At 37.3% G+C, this 23,747-nt stretch overlaps 1 protein-coding gene across 1 annotated transcript in view; it reads left to right on the top strand.

The window, feature by feature from the left end:
* Window positions 1–377: 377 nt before the first annotated feature.
* fbxo41 (F-box protein 41) overlaps window positions 378–23,747 on the top strand; it is a 57,863-nt gene continuing 34,493 nt past the window's right edge. The window contains exons 1-2 of the mRNA XM_081361416.1: window positions 378–518; window positions 13,366–14,353. Of these exons, the coding sequence (XP_081217542.1) occupies window positions 13,635–14,353 (719 nt within the window). The 5' untranslated portion in view covers window positions 378–518; window positions 13,366–13,634. The remainder of the gene's footprint in view (window positions 519–13,365; window positions 14,354–23,747) is intronic.

Raw genomic sequence — 23,747 nt, 5'->3', positions numbered from 1 at the left:
TGCATTAATGATCCAATCATAGCCTCTTAAGCATTTGCATATCATTTTATATATATATATATATATATATATTTTTTTTTTTTTTTGGCTGGGTAGTGTATATAACTACCTAGCCTATATATTTGGTCATTTGGCAGTCTTTGCTATCAAAAAGTTCAAAACCTCTCATCCAGAATATAAGATGTACAACACATAAAGTGTGGTGCACCTTCATCCTCAGCCTGATAAAACAATCCACAATGAAGGCTTTTTATCTTCAATGCACAGCTAAAAAATAAATAAAAAAGCTGAATCATAGTCAACTAAAACCCGACTCTAGGCAGGACAAGTAGGGCAATGCGTTCTGCTCTTTGCGGTGAACGACGCGTCACACACGCCCCTTTTGATGATTTCCCTGCGCTACGCGACGCGTGTTCGCGCTCGTCTTCTGTTCTGCTGCAGAGAGTGGCGCTCGTGACGTCATCCTGCTGGAGCGGCGGCTGCTGGGCACGGGCGGAAAATGGGCACGGATCTGCGAGGTGAGAGGCACACTTTCTGACACATGTAACATGTTTTGGATGGTGACAATGGGAACGGCGTGTTCTAGGCATCGGTATTGTTGATATTAGCAAGCGGCGGTCATGTAAGGGGCGCGAGGAGACGGATTTGGACCGCGACTCGCCTACGTTATTAGAGAAAAATGGGGAAAATCTGTTGAACCGTGGTTGCACCGTCGGGCACGAATTTGCAGCGAGGTGACATACCTCCAAATATATGCCCATGATCGGTCGGTGTGCATTAATTGCGTTAGGCATTATTATTATTTGTCTCATACAATGTGGCATCTCCACGGTTAATATGAAAAGAGGTAGAGCCGCATGCGGTATCATTTCTCACATATCCGTGCCCGAGAGAATGAGAACATGAGCTCCATTTCTGATTATTTAGTGCCTCCACCCTTATCTTACATGACATTTTGCCCACGACCGAATCAGCTGTCAATGACACGGAGCGCAATCCTGATTATTTAGGGAGAGATCCCCTGTGAAATGATAGGTTGTGTTTCAAAACCCAAGTGAGCTGCCTAACTAGGCTGCATTTTCAGCTGCCTACGTAAACATGGCCATCATTTTTCCTTTTCTGGAGGATTCCAGATAGTGTGGATATAATTTATAGTATTTAACAACACTTTTTGCAGTTTTACTTCCAATCCGTTTTGCAGTCATGAATGATGATTTGCTTATTACGATGACCTTTACCTCAGCTTTGATAAAATACATTTCCCTTAAATACACTGACAAGGCTGCTGTTGCAATGTTTCGTTTTATGGTTGAAAATAGCCATGATAAGCTGAAAAAAATATCAAAAAGTTAAGTTTTTAAGTTTTATTGATGCCTTCCATTTTCAATTCAAATCAAAGGCATACTAAAGTTATGACTAAAAATTATATTTGATTAATTACTAAGTATTTGCTAGACTACATTAAAACATAATTTGCAACACTTCATGCAAATTTATTTCTGTGTTTGTTTTATATTGTCACTTGGAAATGCATGGTTGAAAAAACTGATTAATTATTTAAACAAAAATAAAAAGACACTCAACCTGTAAATACTCGTTTCCTGTTAAATGGCGTAAGAGAAATCTCAAGAAATGGTCCGTTATTGGTTATAAAGAACCGATAACCAAATAGAATCTTAAATCCAAATATAAAATCTTGGTCTAAATGATTATCTGTCTGATTGTTAGTTACAAACTGCAGTTTAATTGTACTTATTTAATGACTTATTTAAAACATTGAGTGAGATTGTGAGAGCCCTTATTGTAAAGAAGTCCATAATGCTGCCTCTCTTTTAGCACTGCATGATATTAATAAGAGGTAATGAAAAATGACAATGAGACATAGTATTGTTTGTTGCTTCAGACATTGGTGGTCCCCTGTGTCTGATCTGCTATTGATCTCAAGCATACCCAATACTGGTTTGTTTACTTCCTGTATGGAGTCACATTTTCTCAGATTTCATGTGTTCTGTCAGGGGAAATGTGTGACAAGTTGCTTTTTAAAATTAACAAAACAAATCTAAAAATATTTGCATTATAAGACCTTGTTAACTGGGTTTCTGGGAGCTATTTGGTCAGATATTGTTGTCCTTGTGTGTAAAAAATGTGTTTAGTCCTGCAACATACAAAAAAAAAAAAAAAGACATATTTTAATATCACATACTATTAAATCTGTGGTTATACATTGCATTTGCTGATTTGACAGACTTATCTAAAGTGACTTTGAGTGCTTTTAAATTACACATTTATCAGCCCTATACAAAGTTTAAAACCATTTCTGGTGAGGATGCATTAACTCTTACACTAAATGCCATGTGGGTCACACACATTTCATTCAGTGATCAGATCACAAAACTTTTCAGACTCTGGTTACACTGCATTTAATGCACACCACACACATTCAGATCATTGTAAATGAATATTAGTAAACAGTGTCATAAAAGTATTTATTTCTGCCCCTTTAGCTAGATGATTAGGAAGCCTGACACACTCAATTAAATCAATTTGGTTGGTGAAAAAATTACGGGATAATTATTGTTTTTAAATAAATAAACAGTATACCGGTAATTCCAGTTTTGTGTGTCACGAATTTGCATAACAGTTAAAATCGACCAAATCTACACTGTAAAAATGTTCTTTCTGAAGTTTTTGAAGATTATTGGGAGTATGTTTTACAAGAAAATACTATTCCATTCAGTCTACTTCAATATTTGATGTTTAATTCAGTGTCTTGCATTTTTTCGAAGTTATTTGTGAAATTTACTAGCAATTTATGAGTGAACTCCACACTACTCTTTTCAATGTGCTTCAGAGAGCAGTGTAAATGTGTTTAAAGTGCACAGAGGATTGACCACAGGCTATACTGATGGTGATTAAACTCAAATATCTAAATGGAAAACACACAGAGGCGAGATAATGCAGCAGTTATGTTTGCTAATTGCATCTGTTAACACAAATAATAATGTTATTTTTGTGTGCATCCTTACAACTGAACCACAGCAAACAATGCACTCAGTGGATGTGAATGTTTGCTAACCTGTATGGAAAATAACATTGGGAAATCGATTGGTCTGCATCAGCTAGTGATACAGAAACACAAGTGTGAGAGGGCCTTTAGTGCTTTATTGGGATGTCTTCCCAGACTAGTGGCATGTGATGAGCTGTGGGTAATGAGGGATAATTGGCTCAGTGATATTCCATGGATCGATAGGAGCCAGACGAATCTTTCGCCTGTAGGGCTTCAACTTTTGGAATTGGCCATCCTGAGCAGCCTTGGCCTTCACTGTCTTCAGTTTTGTTGGGGCAGCTACTAGAATTTTGTTTGCGTGCTTCATCCGAGCATTAGCTCGTCCTTGATTCTGCAACTATGCCATCTGGCTCTTCTGGCTATGCTCCTTCATGTTATATTCCTACAGTGATCTCAAGCCTATACTTAAAATGGCATTGACAGCCGTTTTACTTCTGATTTAGTCCATTTCAAATGAGTCAATGGAAGTCAAATGAGCTCAGGAGGTCATTTTTGTTCTAAGAAACTTGGACCATCCTGAACTGAGATATTGAGTTGGCTATACATCCAACTTAACAAATATTTGGACCACTTGAGATCGACTCACCCTTCTGTAATGCATTTCTGGGTACTTGATTTTCTTAATTGAGAATTGATTGAATTGATTTGAAAAATAAGACAGATTGGCACTATCAGAAAAATTATTTCAGAGGCAGAACAAGTTGTTTGATTTAGATTAAATGAATTGTGTAATGTAAGATCATGAATATGCATTATGAATTATGTATTATGTAAATTGAGTTTTCAGGTATACAATCTGTGCCCTAAATTTGCATACTGAGCTTTAAAGGAACACTCCGACATTTTGGGACTTTAGCTTATTCACAGTATCCCCCAGAATCCCAATAAGTGACAAAATAATGCAAACATTTTCCTATTTACATGTTGTGATCTGTATAGTCACAGCGTGTACAAATAACAAGGCTATATGAGACAGAGACCATTTTTAATCGTATAAATACTGGGAACTATATTCTCACTAGGCGTAGGAGCACAGCTACTTGGGCGGAGTGGCTACTTGGGCGGAGTGATTAGCGCAGCACACGAGACGCCCTGTTGATGGTTCCGTAAACAAAGTAGCCACTCCGCCCAAGTAGCTGTGCTCCTACGCCTAGTGAGAATATAGTTCCCAGTATTTATACGATTAAAAATGGTCTCTGTCTCATATAGCCTTGTTATTTGTACACGCTGTGACTATACAGATCACAACATGTAAATAGGAAAATGTTTGCATTATTTTGTCACTTATTGGGATTAGTATGCTACCTTATCCATTTACATCCAGTCTTTGTGCTAAGCTAGGCTAGCGGTGGGTGCGTCAAATAACACTTACAGAACGCACAGAAATGAAAAAGGTATGTATGGACTTATCTAACTCTGGGGGATACTGTGAATAAGCTAAAGTCCCAAAAAGTCGGAGTGTTCCTTTAAATTTCCCTTATAAACCCCATGGAAATGCTTGACGAGTAGTTTTCTTTTTTATTCCTTATTTAAACTATAAGTTTGGAGGGGGGCAGTAATTCTGTAGTTTTGTTTTTTCCCATGCAAAAAATAATTCCTTAAAGGTTCACCATGTAACTTTTGTCCCTCTAGCGGTTAAAAAACAAAACTGCATGCATTTTGTGGAAAAACATTGTTTTGGTTGTGCTTCGACTCTGCGTGAATTAATGTTTTTTTCTCATAACAAAATAATTATTATCCTTCTGCTCACAAAACATTCACTACTGAACTTAAGGCGAGACATGGCAGGCAAAAACATCGATTTTCATGCAGTGGTCAGTTTTGAGATTTTGGGCTAGTTTACTCCTTCAATATGTGTTCTTTCAAGCTGCTATAAAGAAAACATTGAAAATATACATTAAGATGTTTTTTTTTATTACATTTTGTTTACTTGCGGCAGTAAGTTTCTCCCGAATTTACCAGGAAGTTAGCATTCCAACGCGACACGCCGAGGTCCGTCTGTTTACTGGAGTCTGTCATGACCGGTATCGTTGTAAAGCTCTGAGTCTCCCGCACAATGCTATGTAACCCAAATATGGGCATTTCCTTTCTATCAGTAACCAATCGTGAATGTCCAAAGGGGGATTTAAAGCTAACGATAATTTCTCATTTAGAGCTATTTAAATCTTTAACTGCCGTTTTCTCAAAATGAGTTTTTTGTCATTCTCCAGTAGAAACATCTCAGCCTATGTAGCACTTATGTACACCACACTCTCCAGTTATACACTTAGCAGTATTCTGAAGATATTTTCAGAGGGATTTGTTAATAAATCATTCCTGGCCTGATTTATGTGACATTTTAATAAAAAAAATATGGCGAAAATCTATTTTTTATGGCTATGGACAGTATATTTTGATTCCCTAGGTAATGAAAGCATATATCCTGAAAACTTTTTATTTTCATCTTGTGTGTAAACAAAATGAAAAAAGAATTTTGCACCTGGCTTTATCATATGTTCAGATCTATCTACCGAAAATATATGCAAAATCGTGCATATTTAATGAGATAATGCCTAATTTGCATAATTAAACATACAAATTTCTAAACCTTGTAATACATTTTTTTATATATACTTGTGTAAGTAATCAACTGAGGAAGTTTCATGGTGATATCTATTATTTAAAATTTTTACCCTATTCACCTGTAGTGTCTCGCCTTAAGAGATATAACTAGTTTAGATGGAAACGGTCTCAAGCTGACTAGCTGAAGACGTTACTGTTTTTATACCCATTAATAGACACGGTACTTCCTTCAAAGTAAATCCCAGCACAGCGCTACAACAACCCATAATGAAATGACCCTTCACAACAGATAATGCTTTACAATGAACTCTGTTAGAGAGCTACATATGGTAATTTATCTGTTCAATAAAATATATTACTCACCTGTCGAGTAATAAAAACAACAATTTAAATCCCTTAGTTCTCGCTATCTCTGAAAAGCCTAGCCAATGTTGATTCTTGTTTTATTACGAGCTCTGTCCCGTTCTCTTTTTTTTGTCAGCAGACTCTCCTCTGTTCTGCGTTTTTTTTTAAAACAGATGATTCTCTGGAGGTTCAAGATTTATTGTGCTCCATGACAACCTTTCTCGCTTGTTGTGACACCTAACCTATACAACTCCCACACCATATACACGCCAAAGTAGCTGAAACAACTTTTCTCTATTTACGACTGTGATGAGACACGCACGGGCAAGTGACGGGCAATTTCCCATAAAAACCACCCAACAGGTAGACACTTTAAACCCTTATAATAGGCATAAGTTTTGGAAGAAGGATTAATAATGTATTGACTCAAAAAAAGTTACATAGTGTACCTTTAACTCTTAAATGATAAGAAAAAATAAAACGTAGGCATAACAGTATGTTTATTGAATGTTAAAATGCTAGTGGAATTGTGTTGCAGTAGCTTGGTGCTTTTCTTTTGTCTCTTTATTTCCAATACAGTCAGAGTTATTTGCTTGTTGTCACTCTTTTCCTGGAACTAGATTTGTGACTGTAAGGGCTGAGCTATTTTGGCTACTACTTTTAAGTCACAGGGGCATTGTGTGATCATGGTTTTCTGGTTTTACTCACTGCTGAAACCAGCAGCTCCAGAGACGAGAATGTGATTATCCATTGGTGTGGCAGACTAGCAGTAATGAGAGGATAGTCACAGGCCTAAGACCTCACTTCATAAGTTAAAGTGAAATGCATCGTGTTGAGATTATGCATTATACATTTAGGTAACAAGGATCATATAAAACTTTTTTGGGGGCCAAATATGTAGGCTTACAATAATATGACTGTTCAGTTTATGTTTCTAGATATAAAAAACTAAATAAATAAATAAATAAATAAATGTCATTGTGTTGGCTCAACGGATGAAATGACAGCATTCAGCTTGTACAAAGCCTCTTTTAAATCCATGAATAGAATTCAAAGATGTCATCCTGAAAATTATGTAATGCACTGATGTGGCATAAAAATACAGAGAACATTGCTCACCATAACCTGATATAATAATGCCCAATGACGTGGACACATGTGATTTGCATATGAATGAACCTTTTTGGTTAAATGCTAAAACTGTGTCCCAACCAGTCACGATGCAACAAGCAATTTTTTCCATTCACAAGTTAAGTTTTGAACGTAATCGCAGCCAGTCAGAACACTAAAAATAAGGCCTCGTTAATATTTGTATGTAATTTTGCGATGTCCATGATAGATGCCATACTTTTTATGGTTTTCCTTCAATCACTTCCAGTCCATGTGCTTTGTTCATTAAACATGAGTAAGAGATCCAATGAGATTTAGATTTGGAATGGGCGTGGCTTTCCATTTGTTGAAAGACAAAAGCTGTGTCCAAAATCACCCCCTATACCCTCATTCACTATTCCCTAAATTACTCCACTAATACAGTTCACTTGAAGGAGTGAATTAAAACGAGTGAGTGAATTCGGACACCGAGTGTGCCGGAAGGGCTGCAGCTTTTGCATGGGTTGTGCTTGCTGGTTAATAATCATTTGAAACTTTGCAAACTGGCAGTTCCAGTAGTAATGAAAAGATTTATCTTGAAGTCTGTCATGGAAACTATCTATAAAACACAATAAAAAAATGAATAACCAATTAAAAATTAATTTATACCTGTATGATTTTACGCTGTAGCCACATTGAATAAGCGGTTTGAAAAAAGGATGGATGGATGATTCAGCTGCGGGCGTCATCTTCTGGCGAGACACGGGAATTCATTCGGCACGACCGCCACAGTGCATTATGGGTATTCTCTAGCTGCCGAGCATACATCGGTTGTACACTCGTTATTGCGGTGTATTGTGGGATTGAATGAGTGCACTCCACTACAAATGGCTGTCCCCTCAAAGAGTGTCCTATATAAGGTTAAAGGGGGGCCAAAGTGTAACATTAAGCAGGAACATGAACAAACTACAACGAGCGCATTTGGCCCAGCACACAGCATTGTTTCGGAAGTTCAGTAAGTTCCGTCGCAAAAGCATTTATTTATTTCTGTTTTTTTATGTTCAGTGTTAAGAATGACAATGTGAACGCTAATTAAACCATTAGTTCAATGATTGGAACATAATCTCTTGGAGTTCTCTGCATCCACCCATCTCCACAAAAACTAGCCTAATCCGCTGTCATTTTCTCAGTCCATTCCAGCATTCGTCCTGCATTCTTTGACTTATCCACCCCATCCTTCTTTCCTTGTTACCTCTCTCTGAGGTTTCATCATTACCGGCTGGCTTGTTTGTATCCATTTATTACTGTGCTTCAAATTCTGAGCTTGTATCCGTGGCAACAATGGACCTCCATCTTGAAAGCAGCAGTTTGTCTGCAAGATTCAAACGGCTCCCTGTCATCAAGGTCAGAGCTGATTTCAAGAATGTTGACCGTGATATAGCCGCTCTTTCATAGCACCGGGCTATATCTCAGCCTTAAATGGCTGCTGTTAAAAGAGCCCTTTAATGGTTTTAGTTATGTTTTTGCTGCTAATGCTTGCTAAGAAGGCCTTAATCAAAAGTCTTTTGTTATCCCATTACAGATCTGAGACGAGAGACTCTTCAAGCCCCCTTAGCAATGAAAAGGTTTTCTTTGTCTCCTCAGCTAAAGGAAGAAGGAGGTTATAGAGAGACAAACCCATACAGAGATCATTTGTGGCACAATAGGGACAGACCAAGAATGATATCAAGTACCTATAATGATGTGCACTCCTGACAGAATGACATATGAAGACATACACATAATGAATCTGATTGCCCAGATTGAGGATTCTCGTGTATTTCTGCACTTTAAAATGTGTGTCACAATAGATGCTATAATGATGATGCCCTTAAATCAGCAAGCACCCTCAGGGCAAGAGCCCAGGTTTTGTACCCCGTGGGATAGAAACAACACTGAGGTAACCGAACGTGATGAGCCAAGGACAGCAGATGTGGTCGAGGTTCACTTTTGACATGATTGTTTAAGCATGTTGTCAGATTTGTTTTCCTCCTCTCACGTTTTCTACAATGAGATATAGTCCAGTCAACCCAGCTCAATGTCACTCCTTATGAAATCACACTCCATTTATTACCTCAGACTAAATTCCTGGAGTATGCACTTGTCACTAAAATAGTTGTAAAGCAGGCTAAGGTGGTTTACTGGTCTTACCTGGTATAAGCAGGTTTAGGATGTTTCCAAAACAAGTCTAAAACCATCATAACAGACCATCCTGTGCAATGGAAGCCAGGTTAGTGGTTTAAAATCATTTGTCAGTAGGATGTTGTCTGATGTAAATTTATAATACAATTTATTTTTTTATTTAAAACTTCTGATCTCTATACAGTCCATCTGCTCATCCATTCCTGTGTTGACAAAACTGAACTTTCGGCATCATTACTTTCACATGATCCTTCAGAAATAATTCTAATATGCTGATTTGAAACTCGAGAAACATTTAGTAATGTCAGTGTTGACAATATGTGTGCTGCATAATATTTTTGTAACAATGTTAAAGTCTTTACTGTCACTTAATGCATCCTTGCAGTTTAAAAGTATTAATTTCTTTGAATTTCTTTTTTTTTATCATTGCTGATTCATTTTCTTTGGTTATGAATGACTGCTCATTCATTCCTTTATAAGTGCACAATCGTTTGTGTATTTGTTCTATTCTCAAATACTTATTTTTTTTTTAAACTTTGAATCAAATATATTTTGTGATCCATCTCTCAGTTGATTGGGTTGATTCTAGGCTTAAAATTAATGAAGAATTTGTATTAAGAACACAAATGACAAATAAACTTCCGGGGCCAAGATTTCTGGACAATTTAGCACTTTCCGCTGTACTCCATTATATTACTTGTTAAATGCACTGCTCATGACATGCCATGGCAGATTATTTGATTCAGTATCTTGGATTAATTTTGTGGAATTGTGCTCGTATAATCCCCATGAATGAATATAAGACTCTCTCATTCACTGGAGCCTTGGCTGAAATTCATTTCAGGATCATGTGTGTAGAATAAATACTCATCATTTCCATTTCATTCCTATTCTTATCTGCTTTGTTCACAATATCATGGGAATGAAAAGGGAACAGCTGTAGAAGACTGGGGAACACTAATGAGGATTCATTACACATTTAGACTTGTTGATGAAGTGTCTCTTTGGGAATAGTTAGATGAACTATCATGGCACGTGAACTACTAAAAACTAATTTCACACAATAGGTGCCTCCTTGTCCGTTTAAGTGTTGTTAAGAGACTGTTCATTGATCTATTGCCAAACAATACATTGAGTTATGACCGTGTAGTTTGGCGTATTGAAATACACTCACCTAAAGGATTATTAGGAACACCTGTTCAATTTCTTATTAATGCAATTATCTAATCAACCAATCACATGGCAGTTGCTTCAATGCATTCAGGGTTGTGGTCCTGGTCAAGACAATCTCCTGAACTCCAAACTGAATGTCAGAATGGGAAAGAAAGGTGATTTAAGCAATTTTGAGCGTGGCATGGTTGTTGGTGCCAGACGGGCCTGTCTGAGTATTTCACAATCTGCTCAGTTACTGGGATTTTCACGCACAACCATTTCTAGGGTTTACAAAGAATGGTGTGAAAAGGGAAAAACATCCAGTATGCGGCAGTCCTGTGGGCGAAAATGCTAGAGGTCAGAGGAGAATGGGCCGACTGATTCAAGCTGATAGAAGAGCAACTTTGACTGAAATAACCACTCGTTACAACCGAGGTATGCAGCAAAGCATTTGTGAAGCCACAACACGCACAACCTTGAGGCGGATGGGCTACAACAGCAGAAGACCCCACCGGGTACCACTCATCTCCACTACAAATAGGAAAAAGAGGCTACAATTTGGCCAGTTGAAGACTGGAAAAATGTTGCCTGGTCTGATGAGTCTCGATTTCTGTTGAGACATTCAGATGGTAGAGTCAGAATTTGGCATAAACAGAATGAGAACATGGATCCATCATGCCTTGTTACCACTGTGCAGGCTGGTGGTGGTGGTGTAATGGTGTGGGGGATGTTTTCTTGGCACACTTTAGGCCCCTTAGTGCCAATTGGGCATCGTTTAAATGCCACGGCCTACCTGAGCATTGTTTCTGACCATGTCCATCCCTTTATGACCACCATGTACCCATCCTCTGATGGCTACTTCCAGCAGGATAATGCACCATGTCACAAAGCTCAAATCATTTCAAATTGGTTTCTTGAACATGACAATGAGTTCACTGTACTAAAATGGCCCCCACAGTCACCAGATCTCAACCCAATGGAGCATCTTTGGGATGTGGTGGAACGGGAGCTTCGTGCCCTGGATGTGCATCCCACAAATCTCCATCAACTGCAAGATGCTATCCTATCAATATGGGCCAACATTTCTAAAGAATGCTTTCACCACCTTGTTGAATCAATGCCACGTAGAATTAAGGCAGTTCTGAAGGCGAAAGGGGGTCAAACACAGTTTTAGTATGGTGTTCCTAATAATCCTTTAGGTGAGTGTATATACGTTCTTGATTGAGGCCCGGACAGAGTATGTTAATTTCCATTAGTGCATATAAAGGCATATTCAGCTAAATCAGCTCTATGTGAGTCAATTCTCAGTTCCTTAGAGGCTGAAACCACTCAGAGAGATTAGAAAACTTAAAATCATGTATTACTCAACTCATTCTTTATTTATTTTACCACTGTACACCACTGTTCATTTAGCTACTTTTTGCATGCAGAGTAGTGGAAATTAAGGATGTTAGAATTGACAAAAGGAATGATTTCCAGTTCAGGAACAGATTTATATTTAATCCATGGTTAATTATATCTTTGCAGTAAATTACAATACACAAATATAATTGTGTGCCTCCAGTGAGCTGACATCAGCTTTTTATATTCATCAGGTTGCAACCATGTCTGCACTGTTCCGACTGAGTTTGCTTATATCAAAATCAGAAAGACATTTTCGTGAGCAAAGATTCCAGTACTTGCAAAATCATATTGAAATTGGGATGCACGTTATTGGTAGTCATATTGATATCGGTCCATAAATGTGTCCTTTTAATGTCAAATGTATTGGTCTGATAAGTAAAATAGACTAGTATATTTAAACAGATAAATTACAGCCAAATGATAGGATAGTTCTAGTTGGGCGACATATTGAAAAGCACAAACATTTTTTTAATAAAATGTTAACTCCGAGCTTGTATGATTTGTTTTATCCATGGAACACAGACAATCATTAGGCCTACAAGTTAATATTTAGTTCATAGTAGGCATACATTTGTATTTGTAATTTATTGCTCAATAAGAATATATCCAGTTTATCTGCATGCAAACATATTTAGGATTGTCACTACACAAAATTGTAATAAATTAAACAAAGACTAAGAGATTTCGTACCTTTCAGACCTCCATAATGAATTAATGACTTGTAATTGTTATAAATACACTCTTAAAAATAAAGGTTCTTTATTGGCATTGATGGCTCCATTAGAGATGTCACGGTGAAGAAATTTTCATACGAGTACATAAACTTTCAACAACACCTTTATTACCTGTACTCTACTGGTACTCACGATCACACATACTCTGCGTATAGGCCTATAATTTGTGGAAATCAGGTAACTGCTATCAATATGTGGGTATTGAAATAGCTTTTGAATGCAAGGTCACTTTTGACTTTCGCTTTCATATTCGCGATCACATGTAGGCCTACTCTGTGAGCTGCACCGCACATTTTACACAGTAAGATATTTGTCAATGACGTTCAGGCTCTGTTGCGCACCAAATCTTCCGTCATCATCTTGTCAGTCACCCCGTCTCTCCTTACTTTCTTCACGTGATCAAGTCAAATCTGACTCCTGCTGCGACTCTGCATTTTTTGCTGTATGGAGTAGAGCAGATGCTTTCAGTTTATAATTGTAGTGTCCATTGTCCAACTGAAGTAAATGGTTTTTATTCGTATAAAAAAGCAAAACATCAGTGTGGCGGTGGGCAAGTAATGTAATCGGATGAACACAGTGTAACATCAGTAACACTTCATGAAGAACCTACATCATTAACATAATGCATATCTGTAAAGCTGATTTAAAAACATGTGTTGTGAAAATCGCTATACAGTAAATTTAAATTGACAAAAGACTGATATCTGCCTACATATCTGCTTACAATTATAATGATCATTTATTGCTTTATATGGCAAAATACTTACTGTATGCATACCTAGTTAATATTTGTTCATTTTTTTGTGTTGTTCCCTTTCCCTCTTTTACTAGGACAAAAGGTTTTGACCCTGAGGAAGACCGATTAAGTGCCAGAAAGAGGCCTAAAAGCAGTCAAGACCTTACTAAAGAACTAATTGAAGAACTTGTGACTCAGAAGGAGCATGTGTGATGACCCCCTGTTCCTTGCTCAGCCTGTAGCAATCCCAGCGGATCTGAGATGAGTGGTCCTCTGTGGTGCCCGGCCGCTGTCCCTGCTTGCTCTTGGCAGCGCTTGGTGGCGTGAGCAGATTGCTCCATCGTGGCAGCCACGGGAGCGTGGAATGGCCTCTTTGGACCTGCCGTACCGTTGTCCTCGCTGTGGGGAACACAAGCGCTTTCGAAGTCTGTCCTCTCTACGCGCCCATCTGGAGTACAACCACACCTACGAGACCCTGTATGTGCTGTCGAAGTCGAACAGCGTATGCGACGCTGCTGCGCTGCTCCCCCTAGTGGCCGACGGAGCCCTCGCCGCCGAATCTCGTTTTCCGTACCGCGAGTTGCCCTGCTCTGGCGAAGAGCTTGGTCTTGCCCCCACGTCTACTGCTTGCTACCTGCCTAATGTGGAGTTTCCCCTGGGCGAGATCCTGGTGAAGACAGCCATGAGCTCCGGCGACACCTTGTCCTCCACAGGGAACAATGCTGTGGCGGTGGCCGCTAACGTGGCGGCTAGTGCGGTGGAGGCGGCTTATGAGGAGGGCTTGGCTCGGTTGAAAGCTCGAGCGTTTGAGAGGCTCGAGCTGGACGAGAGGCTCGAGAAGTTGTCGGAAGAGGTGGAGCAAAAGATCTCGGTGCGTGTTGGCCGTCTGCAGGCGGAGCTGGAGAGGAAAAGCTCGGAGCTGGAAAAGGCAAAGCTGGAAAGTGAGAGGCTCTGTCAGGAGAAACAAGACCTGGAGGACAAGGCCACAGAGCTTTCGCGGCAAGTGGACGTATCAGTGGAGATGCTGGCCAGCCTTAAGCAAGATCTGGTTAATAAGGAGCAAGAGCTCTCACACAAACAACAGTAAGTTGCAATCGTCCCGTCTTGTTTCATGAGCAACCTCTTAAATTCAGAAAAAGTGGCTTTGATTCTTTAAAGAAAAAAATGAGAAATGTGCTTGACTGCTAGGACCAAGTTTTTGCTCAAATACTTGATTCACTCAAGGGTTCTCAAACAGAAGTTGCTTTGTGGATCAAGCAGGACTTTCACATAAGAAGAAATGCTAGATTTCGTTTTTTGACAGCTCCACGGGTTAGCCTCATTTAGACAAGGCAATTGAGCAAGACAGTTAACAAACCAGCAACTGTAGCATCGCTGTAGTATGTCTCCAGTCAGATTTAATCTGCTTTCTGGCAGACTTTTCATGTTCATGGCTGTTTCAGTTTAACACTAGAACTACCGGAATTCTATAACTACTGTAATGACCATCGCAGTCATTCTGACGGCTCATACATTATTTGCATATAATTTCAATAAGCTATATCAAATCTAAGAATAAATGGATCTGTAATGTTAGGATAGGTAATAATAAACATCAGAACACTACATTTTAATTCTAATGTGGGGCTATGTGAAAATGTATTAGTTAATCGACAACCACAGAACAGCTATTGTAATTACAGATACAAAGTCGAAAGTGATCAATTTTCTATTATTTTCTTTGTAAAATGAAAACAAATGTATTCATCCTTGGATATTAGAATACTATAACTTACAAAAACATTGCCAAAATAGGTAAAACCTTTATGGGCACATATGAAACGCATATGCCCCAAACTGGCCAAAACTTTCATTCTGACTGTCACGGGAAAAGAATATGAAAATATAATAAACTGCGAGAAAACTAACTGATTTAGTAACCGATATTTGTTTTAGTGAGCAAAAATATCATGCTGTAAAATTACAATGAAAATTGTATGCATACAGTCATATGGTCGTATGCAAATGCATATGGTCAGTATGACTGTTATGGCCATTCAAGGAAGAAATACTCAAAACTCTTTTGTGTCTTGTAATTAAGAAAATAACAATGATAGAATAAAATATAGACACATTTAGGAAAATCACGGGTTTTATTTCAACAAAGTTATTACATTGCAAAATTTTAAAACAGTCAAAATGACTGCCTTGGTAGTTCTAGTGTTAATGTGTTTTATTGGCATAACAAATACTTGTTCATTTGTACAGTATAGCTTAGCTGGATACAAACATAACAACGGAGAACACTACACTACCATTTAAAAGTTTGTTTTGTACCATTTAAAAGTCTTTAAAAGAAGTCTTATCCTCAGCAAGGCAGCATATATTTGATCAATGTTTGCTCCTTCATTCAGTTCAGCAGTATTTGCATTTCTTTCCTCTCTATCTTGTGTTTCCCGAGGGTTAGCATTATTTTGCAGGTGTTCCAGGCATCACTTGTCAAATGTTGTGAATTGCGATCAGTATTGAATTTGAATTAGCCCAGACTCCAAATGAAATATCAGCATATGGCCTATTTAATGCTGTTTTCTGAAGGCTTGCACTCCTGTGGTCTGCAGATGTTTTTATTGCCTCTGTCTAAGAGCTGATAAGAACTGAACACCACCCTATGGGCCATTGCCTCTAATTGCCAATGTCTTTCACCAGTCCCCTCTGCTGTTATAATGGCACTGTCACCAACTTGCCATCTCTATTCCTCCTTCTGAAACTCACAAATACATGTGGAACAGCCCATACTTGCTCTGCAGCAGCAGTAGCAATAATCAAAAGCAGCAGATCTAGTCCGCCAAGACCAAATACATTAATTAACATTGCCATCTTCAATAACATGGCCAGAGCTGTCATGATTGAACTTAGTGTATTTCATTGCATGATATGGGCTCATGCTTGCTAAGCAGTGTGAAGCCATCAAATTCAATATTTTGGGCTGGTTGCATATCACTAAGCCTTTTTAATTCCATTTGATGGTTACATTTCATAACATCTGATTTTCTTTTTGACAAAAACAATAAACAGAAAATGACATACATTGACAGTTGCTGTTGCTGTGATAGTTTTCAGAGTAGATAGGTATCAGAGTAGCATGACATAATAACAATATTAACCGTAAATGCTTTTTGATGGTATACTGGTTGTAAAGAACGAAATTACTGTGAAATGACACTTTCCTTTGTTAAAAGCCCCAGGTTAAAGCCATAAGTGGTCACAAAGGGTCTTAACTTTCTACCCCCCGATTCAAATAAAATATCACTTCTCCCCAAATGAGCTTTGTTTCATATGCTGAACATAGATGTCCAAAAGAGAGGGCCAATTGAGCTTGTGGAGTGGTCTGAGTTTAGAGACTCATGTGGAGTGGGATATTCTCAGCAGGACTTCATCTGAAATATACACCCGCTGTGATTGATTTGTAGCTGCCTGTGGATTAGAGCTTTCTTGAGAAACCGGTCACGCACTGCTGGCAGGTAGAAAGAAAGAGGCCTCATTTCTCTTTTCTCTCTCTCACCTCTCTGTTTTTTGACCCTCAATACCCTTCTTCCATTCTCTCTTTTTTTCCCTCTCACTGTCACCTCGATCTTGTTAGCGTCATCTGATCTCTGTTTCTTCTTCTGTGGACCGGCTTCTTCTCTCACTTGCTGATTTTTTCTTTATTTGCTTATCGTGTTTATGTCCTCTAGAGCTTTCAAGCTAAACACAGACCTTCAGACTATTTTGACTTAGTGGGATATATGATAACTGATTGAATTTTTATCATCAAGGCTTTTAAAAACATTTTTAAACTTTCAAGCCTAGGCTTGCTTTGTTGGCAACAGCTACTTTGTTGTGTGTCATAGCAATTTTTGCATGTTTCATATTATAGAGATCATCCTTGAATTCATTGGATGCTCATTTGTGTCACAATGTCCTTTTCAGCTGTTTTAAATGTGAATATTCATAGAACCAATGTCCATGGCAGCCATTATTATGCAAACGTAGGTTTGTGGATCATGATTAATTCATCTGTCTTGCAATCAGAGCCCATCTGTGATGCCATAGTATGGGGCTGCACAATGAATCGAAATAAAACCATTTCTGCGATTTAGTCAAATATATGCGTTGTTTGTTTCAGAGCGAATCACTGCGGAGAGCACTGCACTTATAACAAGCATTTGGGAAAGCACCATGCAATATTAGTAATTTTTAGGGCTGTCAAACGATTAATCGCGATTAATCGCATCCAGAATAAAAGTTTGTTTTTACATAATACATGTGTGTGTATGGTGTATAATTATTTTCTATATATAAATACACACACATGCATGTATATATTTAAGAAATATTTGCATGTATATACTGTGTATATATATTTATATTATATATAATTTATATTATATATAAATATTTTATATATAAATAACACTTTTTTTTTAAAATATATATATGCATGTGTGTGTATTTATATATAGAAAATAATTATACTCCGTACACAGACATAAATTATGTAAACACAAACTTTTATTTTGGATGCGATTAATCGCGATTAATCGTTTGACAGCCCTAGTAATTTTACAGTTGAATCGTAAAATTTTTTTTTTCTGAAATATATTTCAAAATTGTTCTTAAATTTTGCAGTGAAATATTACAATAATATTTATTATTTTGTTTTATATTATTTTCTAATAAAAATAATAATAATAAATATTTGTATTATCATTTTATCACAACATTTTTGCCAAATTATGCTGCCCTGGATATTAAAGCACAGCATACCTGAAGCTTAATTTTTATTTTATTTTGTATTCACATTTTAAATCACATTTGCAATTATTTTCAGAATTTTTCCCTACAAATCTTGCGCCTTATGGTATCCATCTTAAAGAGGGCTGTGTGAATAACGGATCGATATACTGTGTGTGTGTGTGTGTGTGTGTGTGTGTTTAGTATTCTGTTCATAAGGGGGCTCATATAATCACCTCTGCATACAAATCTCTGCTAATGTTCTCTTTCTGCCGTCTCTGTCTTTCTCTGTGACCTATCCTGTCTTACCGAAATTACGGGACAGGCACAATTTGAAGACGTGAGCTTGTTGGCATCATCTCGACATCTCTTTGTGCATTGTGTAGCATGTACAAATAAACCTGCCACTTTTATGAGGGTCGGCCGAGTGACTCTATAGCATGTACATCTCTGCACTGTGATCTAAACCAATTTAGTCAAGCTAATAATCTTATACTTCCTAGCATTCCAAGAGCCTGTTTTTACCCTCCTCTAATCTCATCTCATTAACCACTCTTGTTTCGTCTGTTTCTTGTATCTAATTATCATTCATATTGTCTGGGGACCGTGTGTTGCTTACAGCCTTACATAATCATTACTATTCTGAATACCGTGAGCTGATGATCAGCCCTTCACTGCTATTTTTAAGTGCGCTTGAAATAATTGTCACTGCATTAGTGTGGAGGAATGTTAAATGCATGGCTTCTATTTCCAGTCCACATCATCTGTTTGATTCTGATGCCCTGCCTGCATCCATCAGCCATTGCAAACGTAAATAGAAAATGCGGATGTTTTCAAATTGCTCTTTGTAAGTTGTAGAGAATTTCCTTCAGTTCTGAAAATTCATGTTCATGCAGTCAATTAGTAGTCTTGTTTTAGCTAATTTGTATGCCTTGTACCAGACATGGGGACTTGTGACTTGGTGACTTGGACTCGAGTCGACTCGAGTCGCTATTTTTATGACTTGTGACTTGACTTGACAAAAAATAAAATACTTGAGACTTGACTCGGACTTGGAAGTTAAAGACTCGGGACTTGACTTGACTTGAGACACGATGACTTGAATGACTTGAGTGTTAATCACATCATGTTTTCAAGTTTGAATATAAAATATATAAATTATTTTAAAAAATAAAGTTGATTACCCAGCTGGAGCGCAGGCTGAGAATAGCGTTGTCATGACTGGATCACGACACTATCATCAGTCGCGCCCTCTCGTACCTCGCACACCACGCCCACTCAGATCAGATATCACATCAACATGTCAGCCGGAGGGGTACTGACTCCGAGGGTCATCGCTTTCGGCTTCAAGAATTATTCACAAGATGGCAAAAGATGAACAGCGCTTTGCAAGACATGCAACATTAACATCGCGGATAGCCAGACAGAGCTGCCAACTCACGCATTCACCGTGAGACACACGCGACACTTTTCACATGCTCTCACGTCGCCACACGTTCATTTTCTCACGCACAGAAAAATCGCGACGCAAGAGGAGGTTACATATGATATAAAAAAAATCTCAGCTCTCAGATTATGTCACTTTTATTACGAAATTCAAACAATAAATACCGTTTTGGCGCTTGTAAATGTGACGCGACAGATCCCTAGCGGCAGGTGAACCGATCATCTCTAAAAATAAACACGAATGAACAATGTTGAAAGATACAGTAGGCCTACAACTTACCGAAATGTATATTCCTCATACATAATATCGACCAATCAATCAAACAAATGGTTTAATAAAACAGCTGGAGAACAATTATGTCACATAACATTTACCCCAGGAAAGCCATTTGATGACCATAATATGGCTATAGCACGTTAGTTGGCTAGAAAAAAGTATTTTGCTAAATATGTGTACTATTACATATTTATTATATTTTTACTTATCATTAAATAAAGTTGTTATTATAATAAAAAACGCATTATCTCTCTCTGTATATTTACAGCATTAGGTGAGTTGTTTTTTTCTTGAGAAAAATTAATGCCTATCTTGTGTAGCCTACCTAATATTTATCCAAATGAGTCAATATTAAATCAGATTACAATAATTGAATTGAAATAATAAAAAAGCGTAGCTTACCAGAAATTGTACCATGTAAACATTGTAACATGTTGTCACTAAACCGAATACAATTCAGTTTAGTTACTAAAATGTTTTGACAATCACAATACACTTATTGTAAACACAGTTTACATACAACATTAAACTTTGTTACATTTTAAACACTGTTGGCAGAAGTGAAAAATAAATAATTTTATGAAGTAACAATTTTGTTTGATTCCATGATGTATTTTACTGAACATGAGTATTTACAATGCAACTCCAAATTATTGTAATTTATTGACAGTTACCCATATCTGGTCTTTACACTTTATTAAGATCAGATTCTGCAGGTAAAATTACAATAATAATGTGACTTGACTTGGACTTGACTTGACCTACTACAGGACTTGACTTGACTTGACTTGACATAGCCTGTGACTTGACTTGACTTGACTTGCCCAAGAAAAAAATACTTGGGACTTACTTGAGACTTGAAGGTTAAGACTTGAGACTTACTTGAGACTTGCACATGTGTGACTTGGTCCCATCTCTGCCTTGTACATTTAAAATGTTGTTGTCCAACAACTGACTAGTTAAATAGTTAGGATGTCTAGTTCATAGGTGTATATCATCATTTTTTTAAATATAGCATGCAGTATAGAAAAAAATATTGATTTATTTTTTTATTTAGACCTTTATATTCACTCATTGCATCTGTACTCATTTCATTTCATTCTGTATTATGCAACCAATATTCCATAACACCTTGTATTAGTCATCTCACCTTCTGTGAATATAATCTGAATGAAATTTGTATTAGTAAAAATGTTCTTTAAAACTCCCGGAGCACTATTCATCCATTCTTTGCTGTAGCAATAAAAAAGCATTATTGTCTAAAGAGCTATCTGACAGCCAACCAATAGTTGTTCCCATGGAAACTAGTCCAAAAACCAGTATGTATTCATTGAAAGATCAAGGTTTCAAGGTTTTTTTTTAGAATTCTTTGAATACAAGCTGAACCTAGTATGCCAGCTGCACAGGTGTCTTGCAAGGTTGAGCAGCACCACCATAGAATCTGGTCTCTCAGACCCCATTGTGCAACAGTTTGGTTTTGGAAATAAAAGTCCCAGGCATTTTCTCCATAGGGGAATTGATATTGAATGATAAGGCAGACTTACTCTGAGTAATAAAAACATCACCTGCTGTCTGATAACCACTGCTACAAATGTATAACTGGATTTTTTTGATTAGCTACATCATGAGAACAGCAAATGCATTTGATCAGGCATTAGAAACGGCTACCCCTTTGGAGTCCAAGCAAAACTGATTTCTGGGAGGACTGTATCTTGCACAACACCGGCAACATCATATCAGAGCAGTTTTAATCCGTTGCTTTTAGATAAGGGCCGTGTGGCAGTAACCCGGCACAGAGGTTATCACACACTCTGTCAGTTTCACTCAGACTGAGTTCTGTCTTACATTTCAGGTTAAACCATGAGGATGACCTCATGTTGAGTTATTATTCGATTGTTATTTGTTCTTGGTTATAGAGGTTTGTGCACATTGGAGAAATATTAGTTCATTAGCAGATGCAAACTAGAGCACTTTCTAACAGCCGAACTTAGAATTTCCACAACGTGAATCTGAAAGCCAGGCTGCCTCTCTCAGCGTGCTTTGCTGGTAGCATATTGGAGTTTAGATATCAGCTTATTGGGCTGGTGGTTTAATTTGTATTCATGTTCTCCTGTGAAGTTGGTTCAGTCAGCTCCAAGACTGTAAGCTACTCTAGGAGAGTTTTGATTAAGGCAGACTGCGGGAGAAATACTAAAATATGTCATGTTGCTTTGGTTATTTAATTGTTCTTGCTTGATTCTGCCACTTGTGTTCTCTTTAAACCTATACATTTTGCATATCGACCAGGCCAATCAATCATCGGCATTTGGCCTTTTTAAATTTTTTGTCTGACATCTTTTGTCTGTTTAGACACGTTTTAAAGGGTTAGTTCACCCAAAAAGAAAATTCTGTCATCATTTACTCTCCCTCAAATTAGTTATGACAACTCTATATGATTTTCTTTCTTCTGCTGAACACAAAAGAAGATATCCTGAAGTTAACCAAACATTGACCATTGACTTCCATAGTATGAAAAAAAAAAATATATATGTACTATGGAAGTCAATGTGGTACATCAACTGTATGGTTACCGCCATTTTTTAAAATATGTTCTTTTGTGTTCAGCAGAAGAAAGAAAATCATATAGAGTTGTCATAACTAATTTGAGGGAGAGTAAATGATGACAGAATTTTCATTTTTGGGTGAACTTTCCGTTTAAGCCGCCTTTCCTTATCTCTGACAAATGACAGATCAGAAGTCATGTATTTCCAATGAAGAGTAGTCATTTGCATATGCTGAATTTTCGGATCTGATTTGAGCTTTGGATGCGTTGAAATATTTCAACTTTTGCGGCAGGTCCGTCAGTGAGTGAAAAACAAAGTGAGAATTACCAATATTTTTCCACTAAAACCATATTTTTTAACTCTACATAAGTCATTACAAATAATTAATGAATATGAATAATAATTTTAGAAATGATTATTTTATAATAGTTAAATAAGTATAATAGTATATGTTGATAAAAGGCCCATTCACACCAAGGACGATAACTATTACGATAAATATATAGTTTAAATTATTGATTTTTTTTTAAAGAATAGAAGAGTCCACACCACAACTATAAGGATAACAACAACACAAAGAAGCGATAATGTTGGAATCACTTTTAGAATTTTTTTTTTCCAGCTGATGAATGATAAAAAACAATGACAGCCAATCTGAATCCATCCTTGAGCTTGAGCATTTAAAGCTACAGACAACAAAACTGCCATGGGCTTATCATTAACCAACCTGATCTCCTATAGTTATATCTTTATGGTTATCGTTATTGCTGTGAACAGGCTTTTACCCCAGAAAACCTACTATGTTTTTCTTTCAGACATATTTGGTGGTCAGTTGTTTTGTATTAATATTTACATACATTTCATTATTAATTCATTTTATCATGGTGAATAAGCAGAGGGTAACTGCTGCTAAAAAAATTTAATTCCTAGTATACTTTGGGCTTAAGTGGTCAAGGTTTTGCTTATTAGCATTGAGAAAGACTACTATTTTATTAAAATGCATACATTTTTTTTTCTTTATAAATAGTATATTCTCAGATATATACATGGACTAAAATCATAAAACGGAAATGTTGATTCCATGGGGCCTTTAATACAAACACACACTGATCACAGTGTTCCTTTCCCTTGAGAGGTCAAACACATTATGGGTAGATAAACAGATTTATCAAGCTGACCGAAGAAATTAGGTGCCAGCCTTTTAATTACTGAAAAGTCACTACTGGAGTTGAATATACAATACAGTGTGGGGCAGAAGCAGACATCATGTATACAGATGTGTGTGTGTGGTATAGCATACAGTGAACACACACTGCTCTGCTCAGCCTCCACATTACTGGGCCTGTAATTAGTCTCCTTTACACTGTGTTGATTGACTGTTATTCTCTCTGTTATGTACCTAGTACTCTGTTTGTCTCTGTTCCTAAAAACATGATTTACCTATACTACAGTAAGAATA

This window comes from Scardinius erythrophthalmus (genome assembly GCF_964197995.2).
Source record: "Scardinius erythrophthalmus genome assembly, chromosome: 3".
Taxonomy (NCBI): Eukaryota; Metazoa; Chordata; class Actinopteri; order Cypriniformes; family Leuciscidae; genus Scardinius; species Scardinius erythrophthalmus.
The sequence above is the reverse complement of the archived record's forward strand: the minus strand, read 5'-3'. Positions and strand labels throughout refer to the sequence as shown.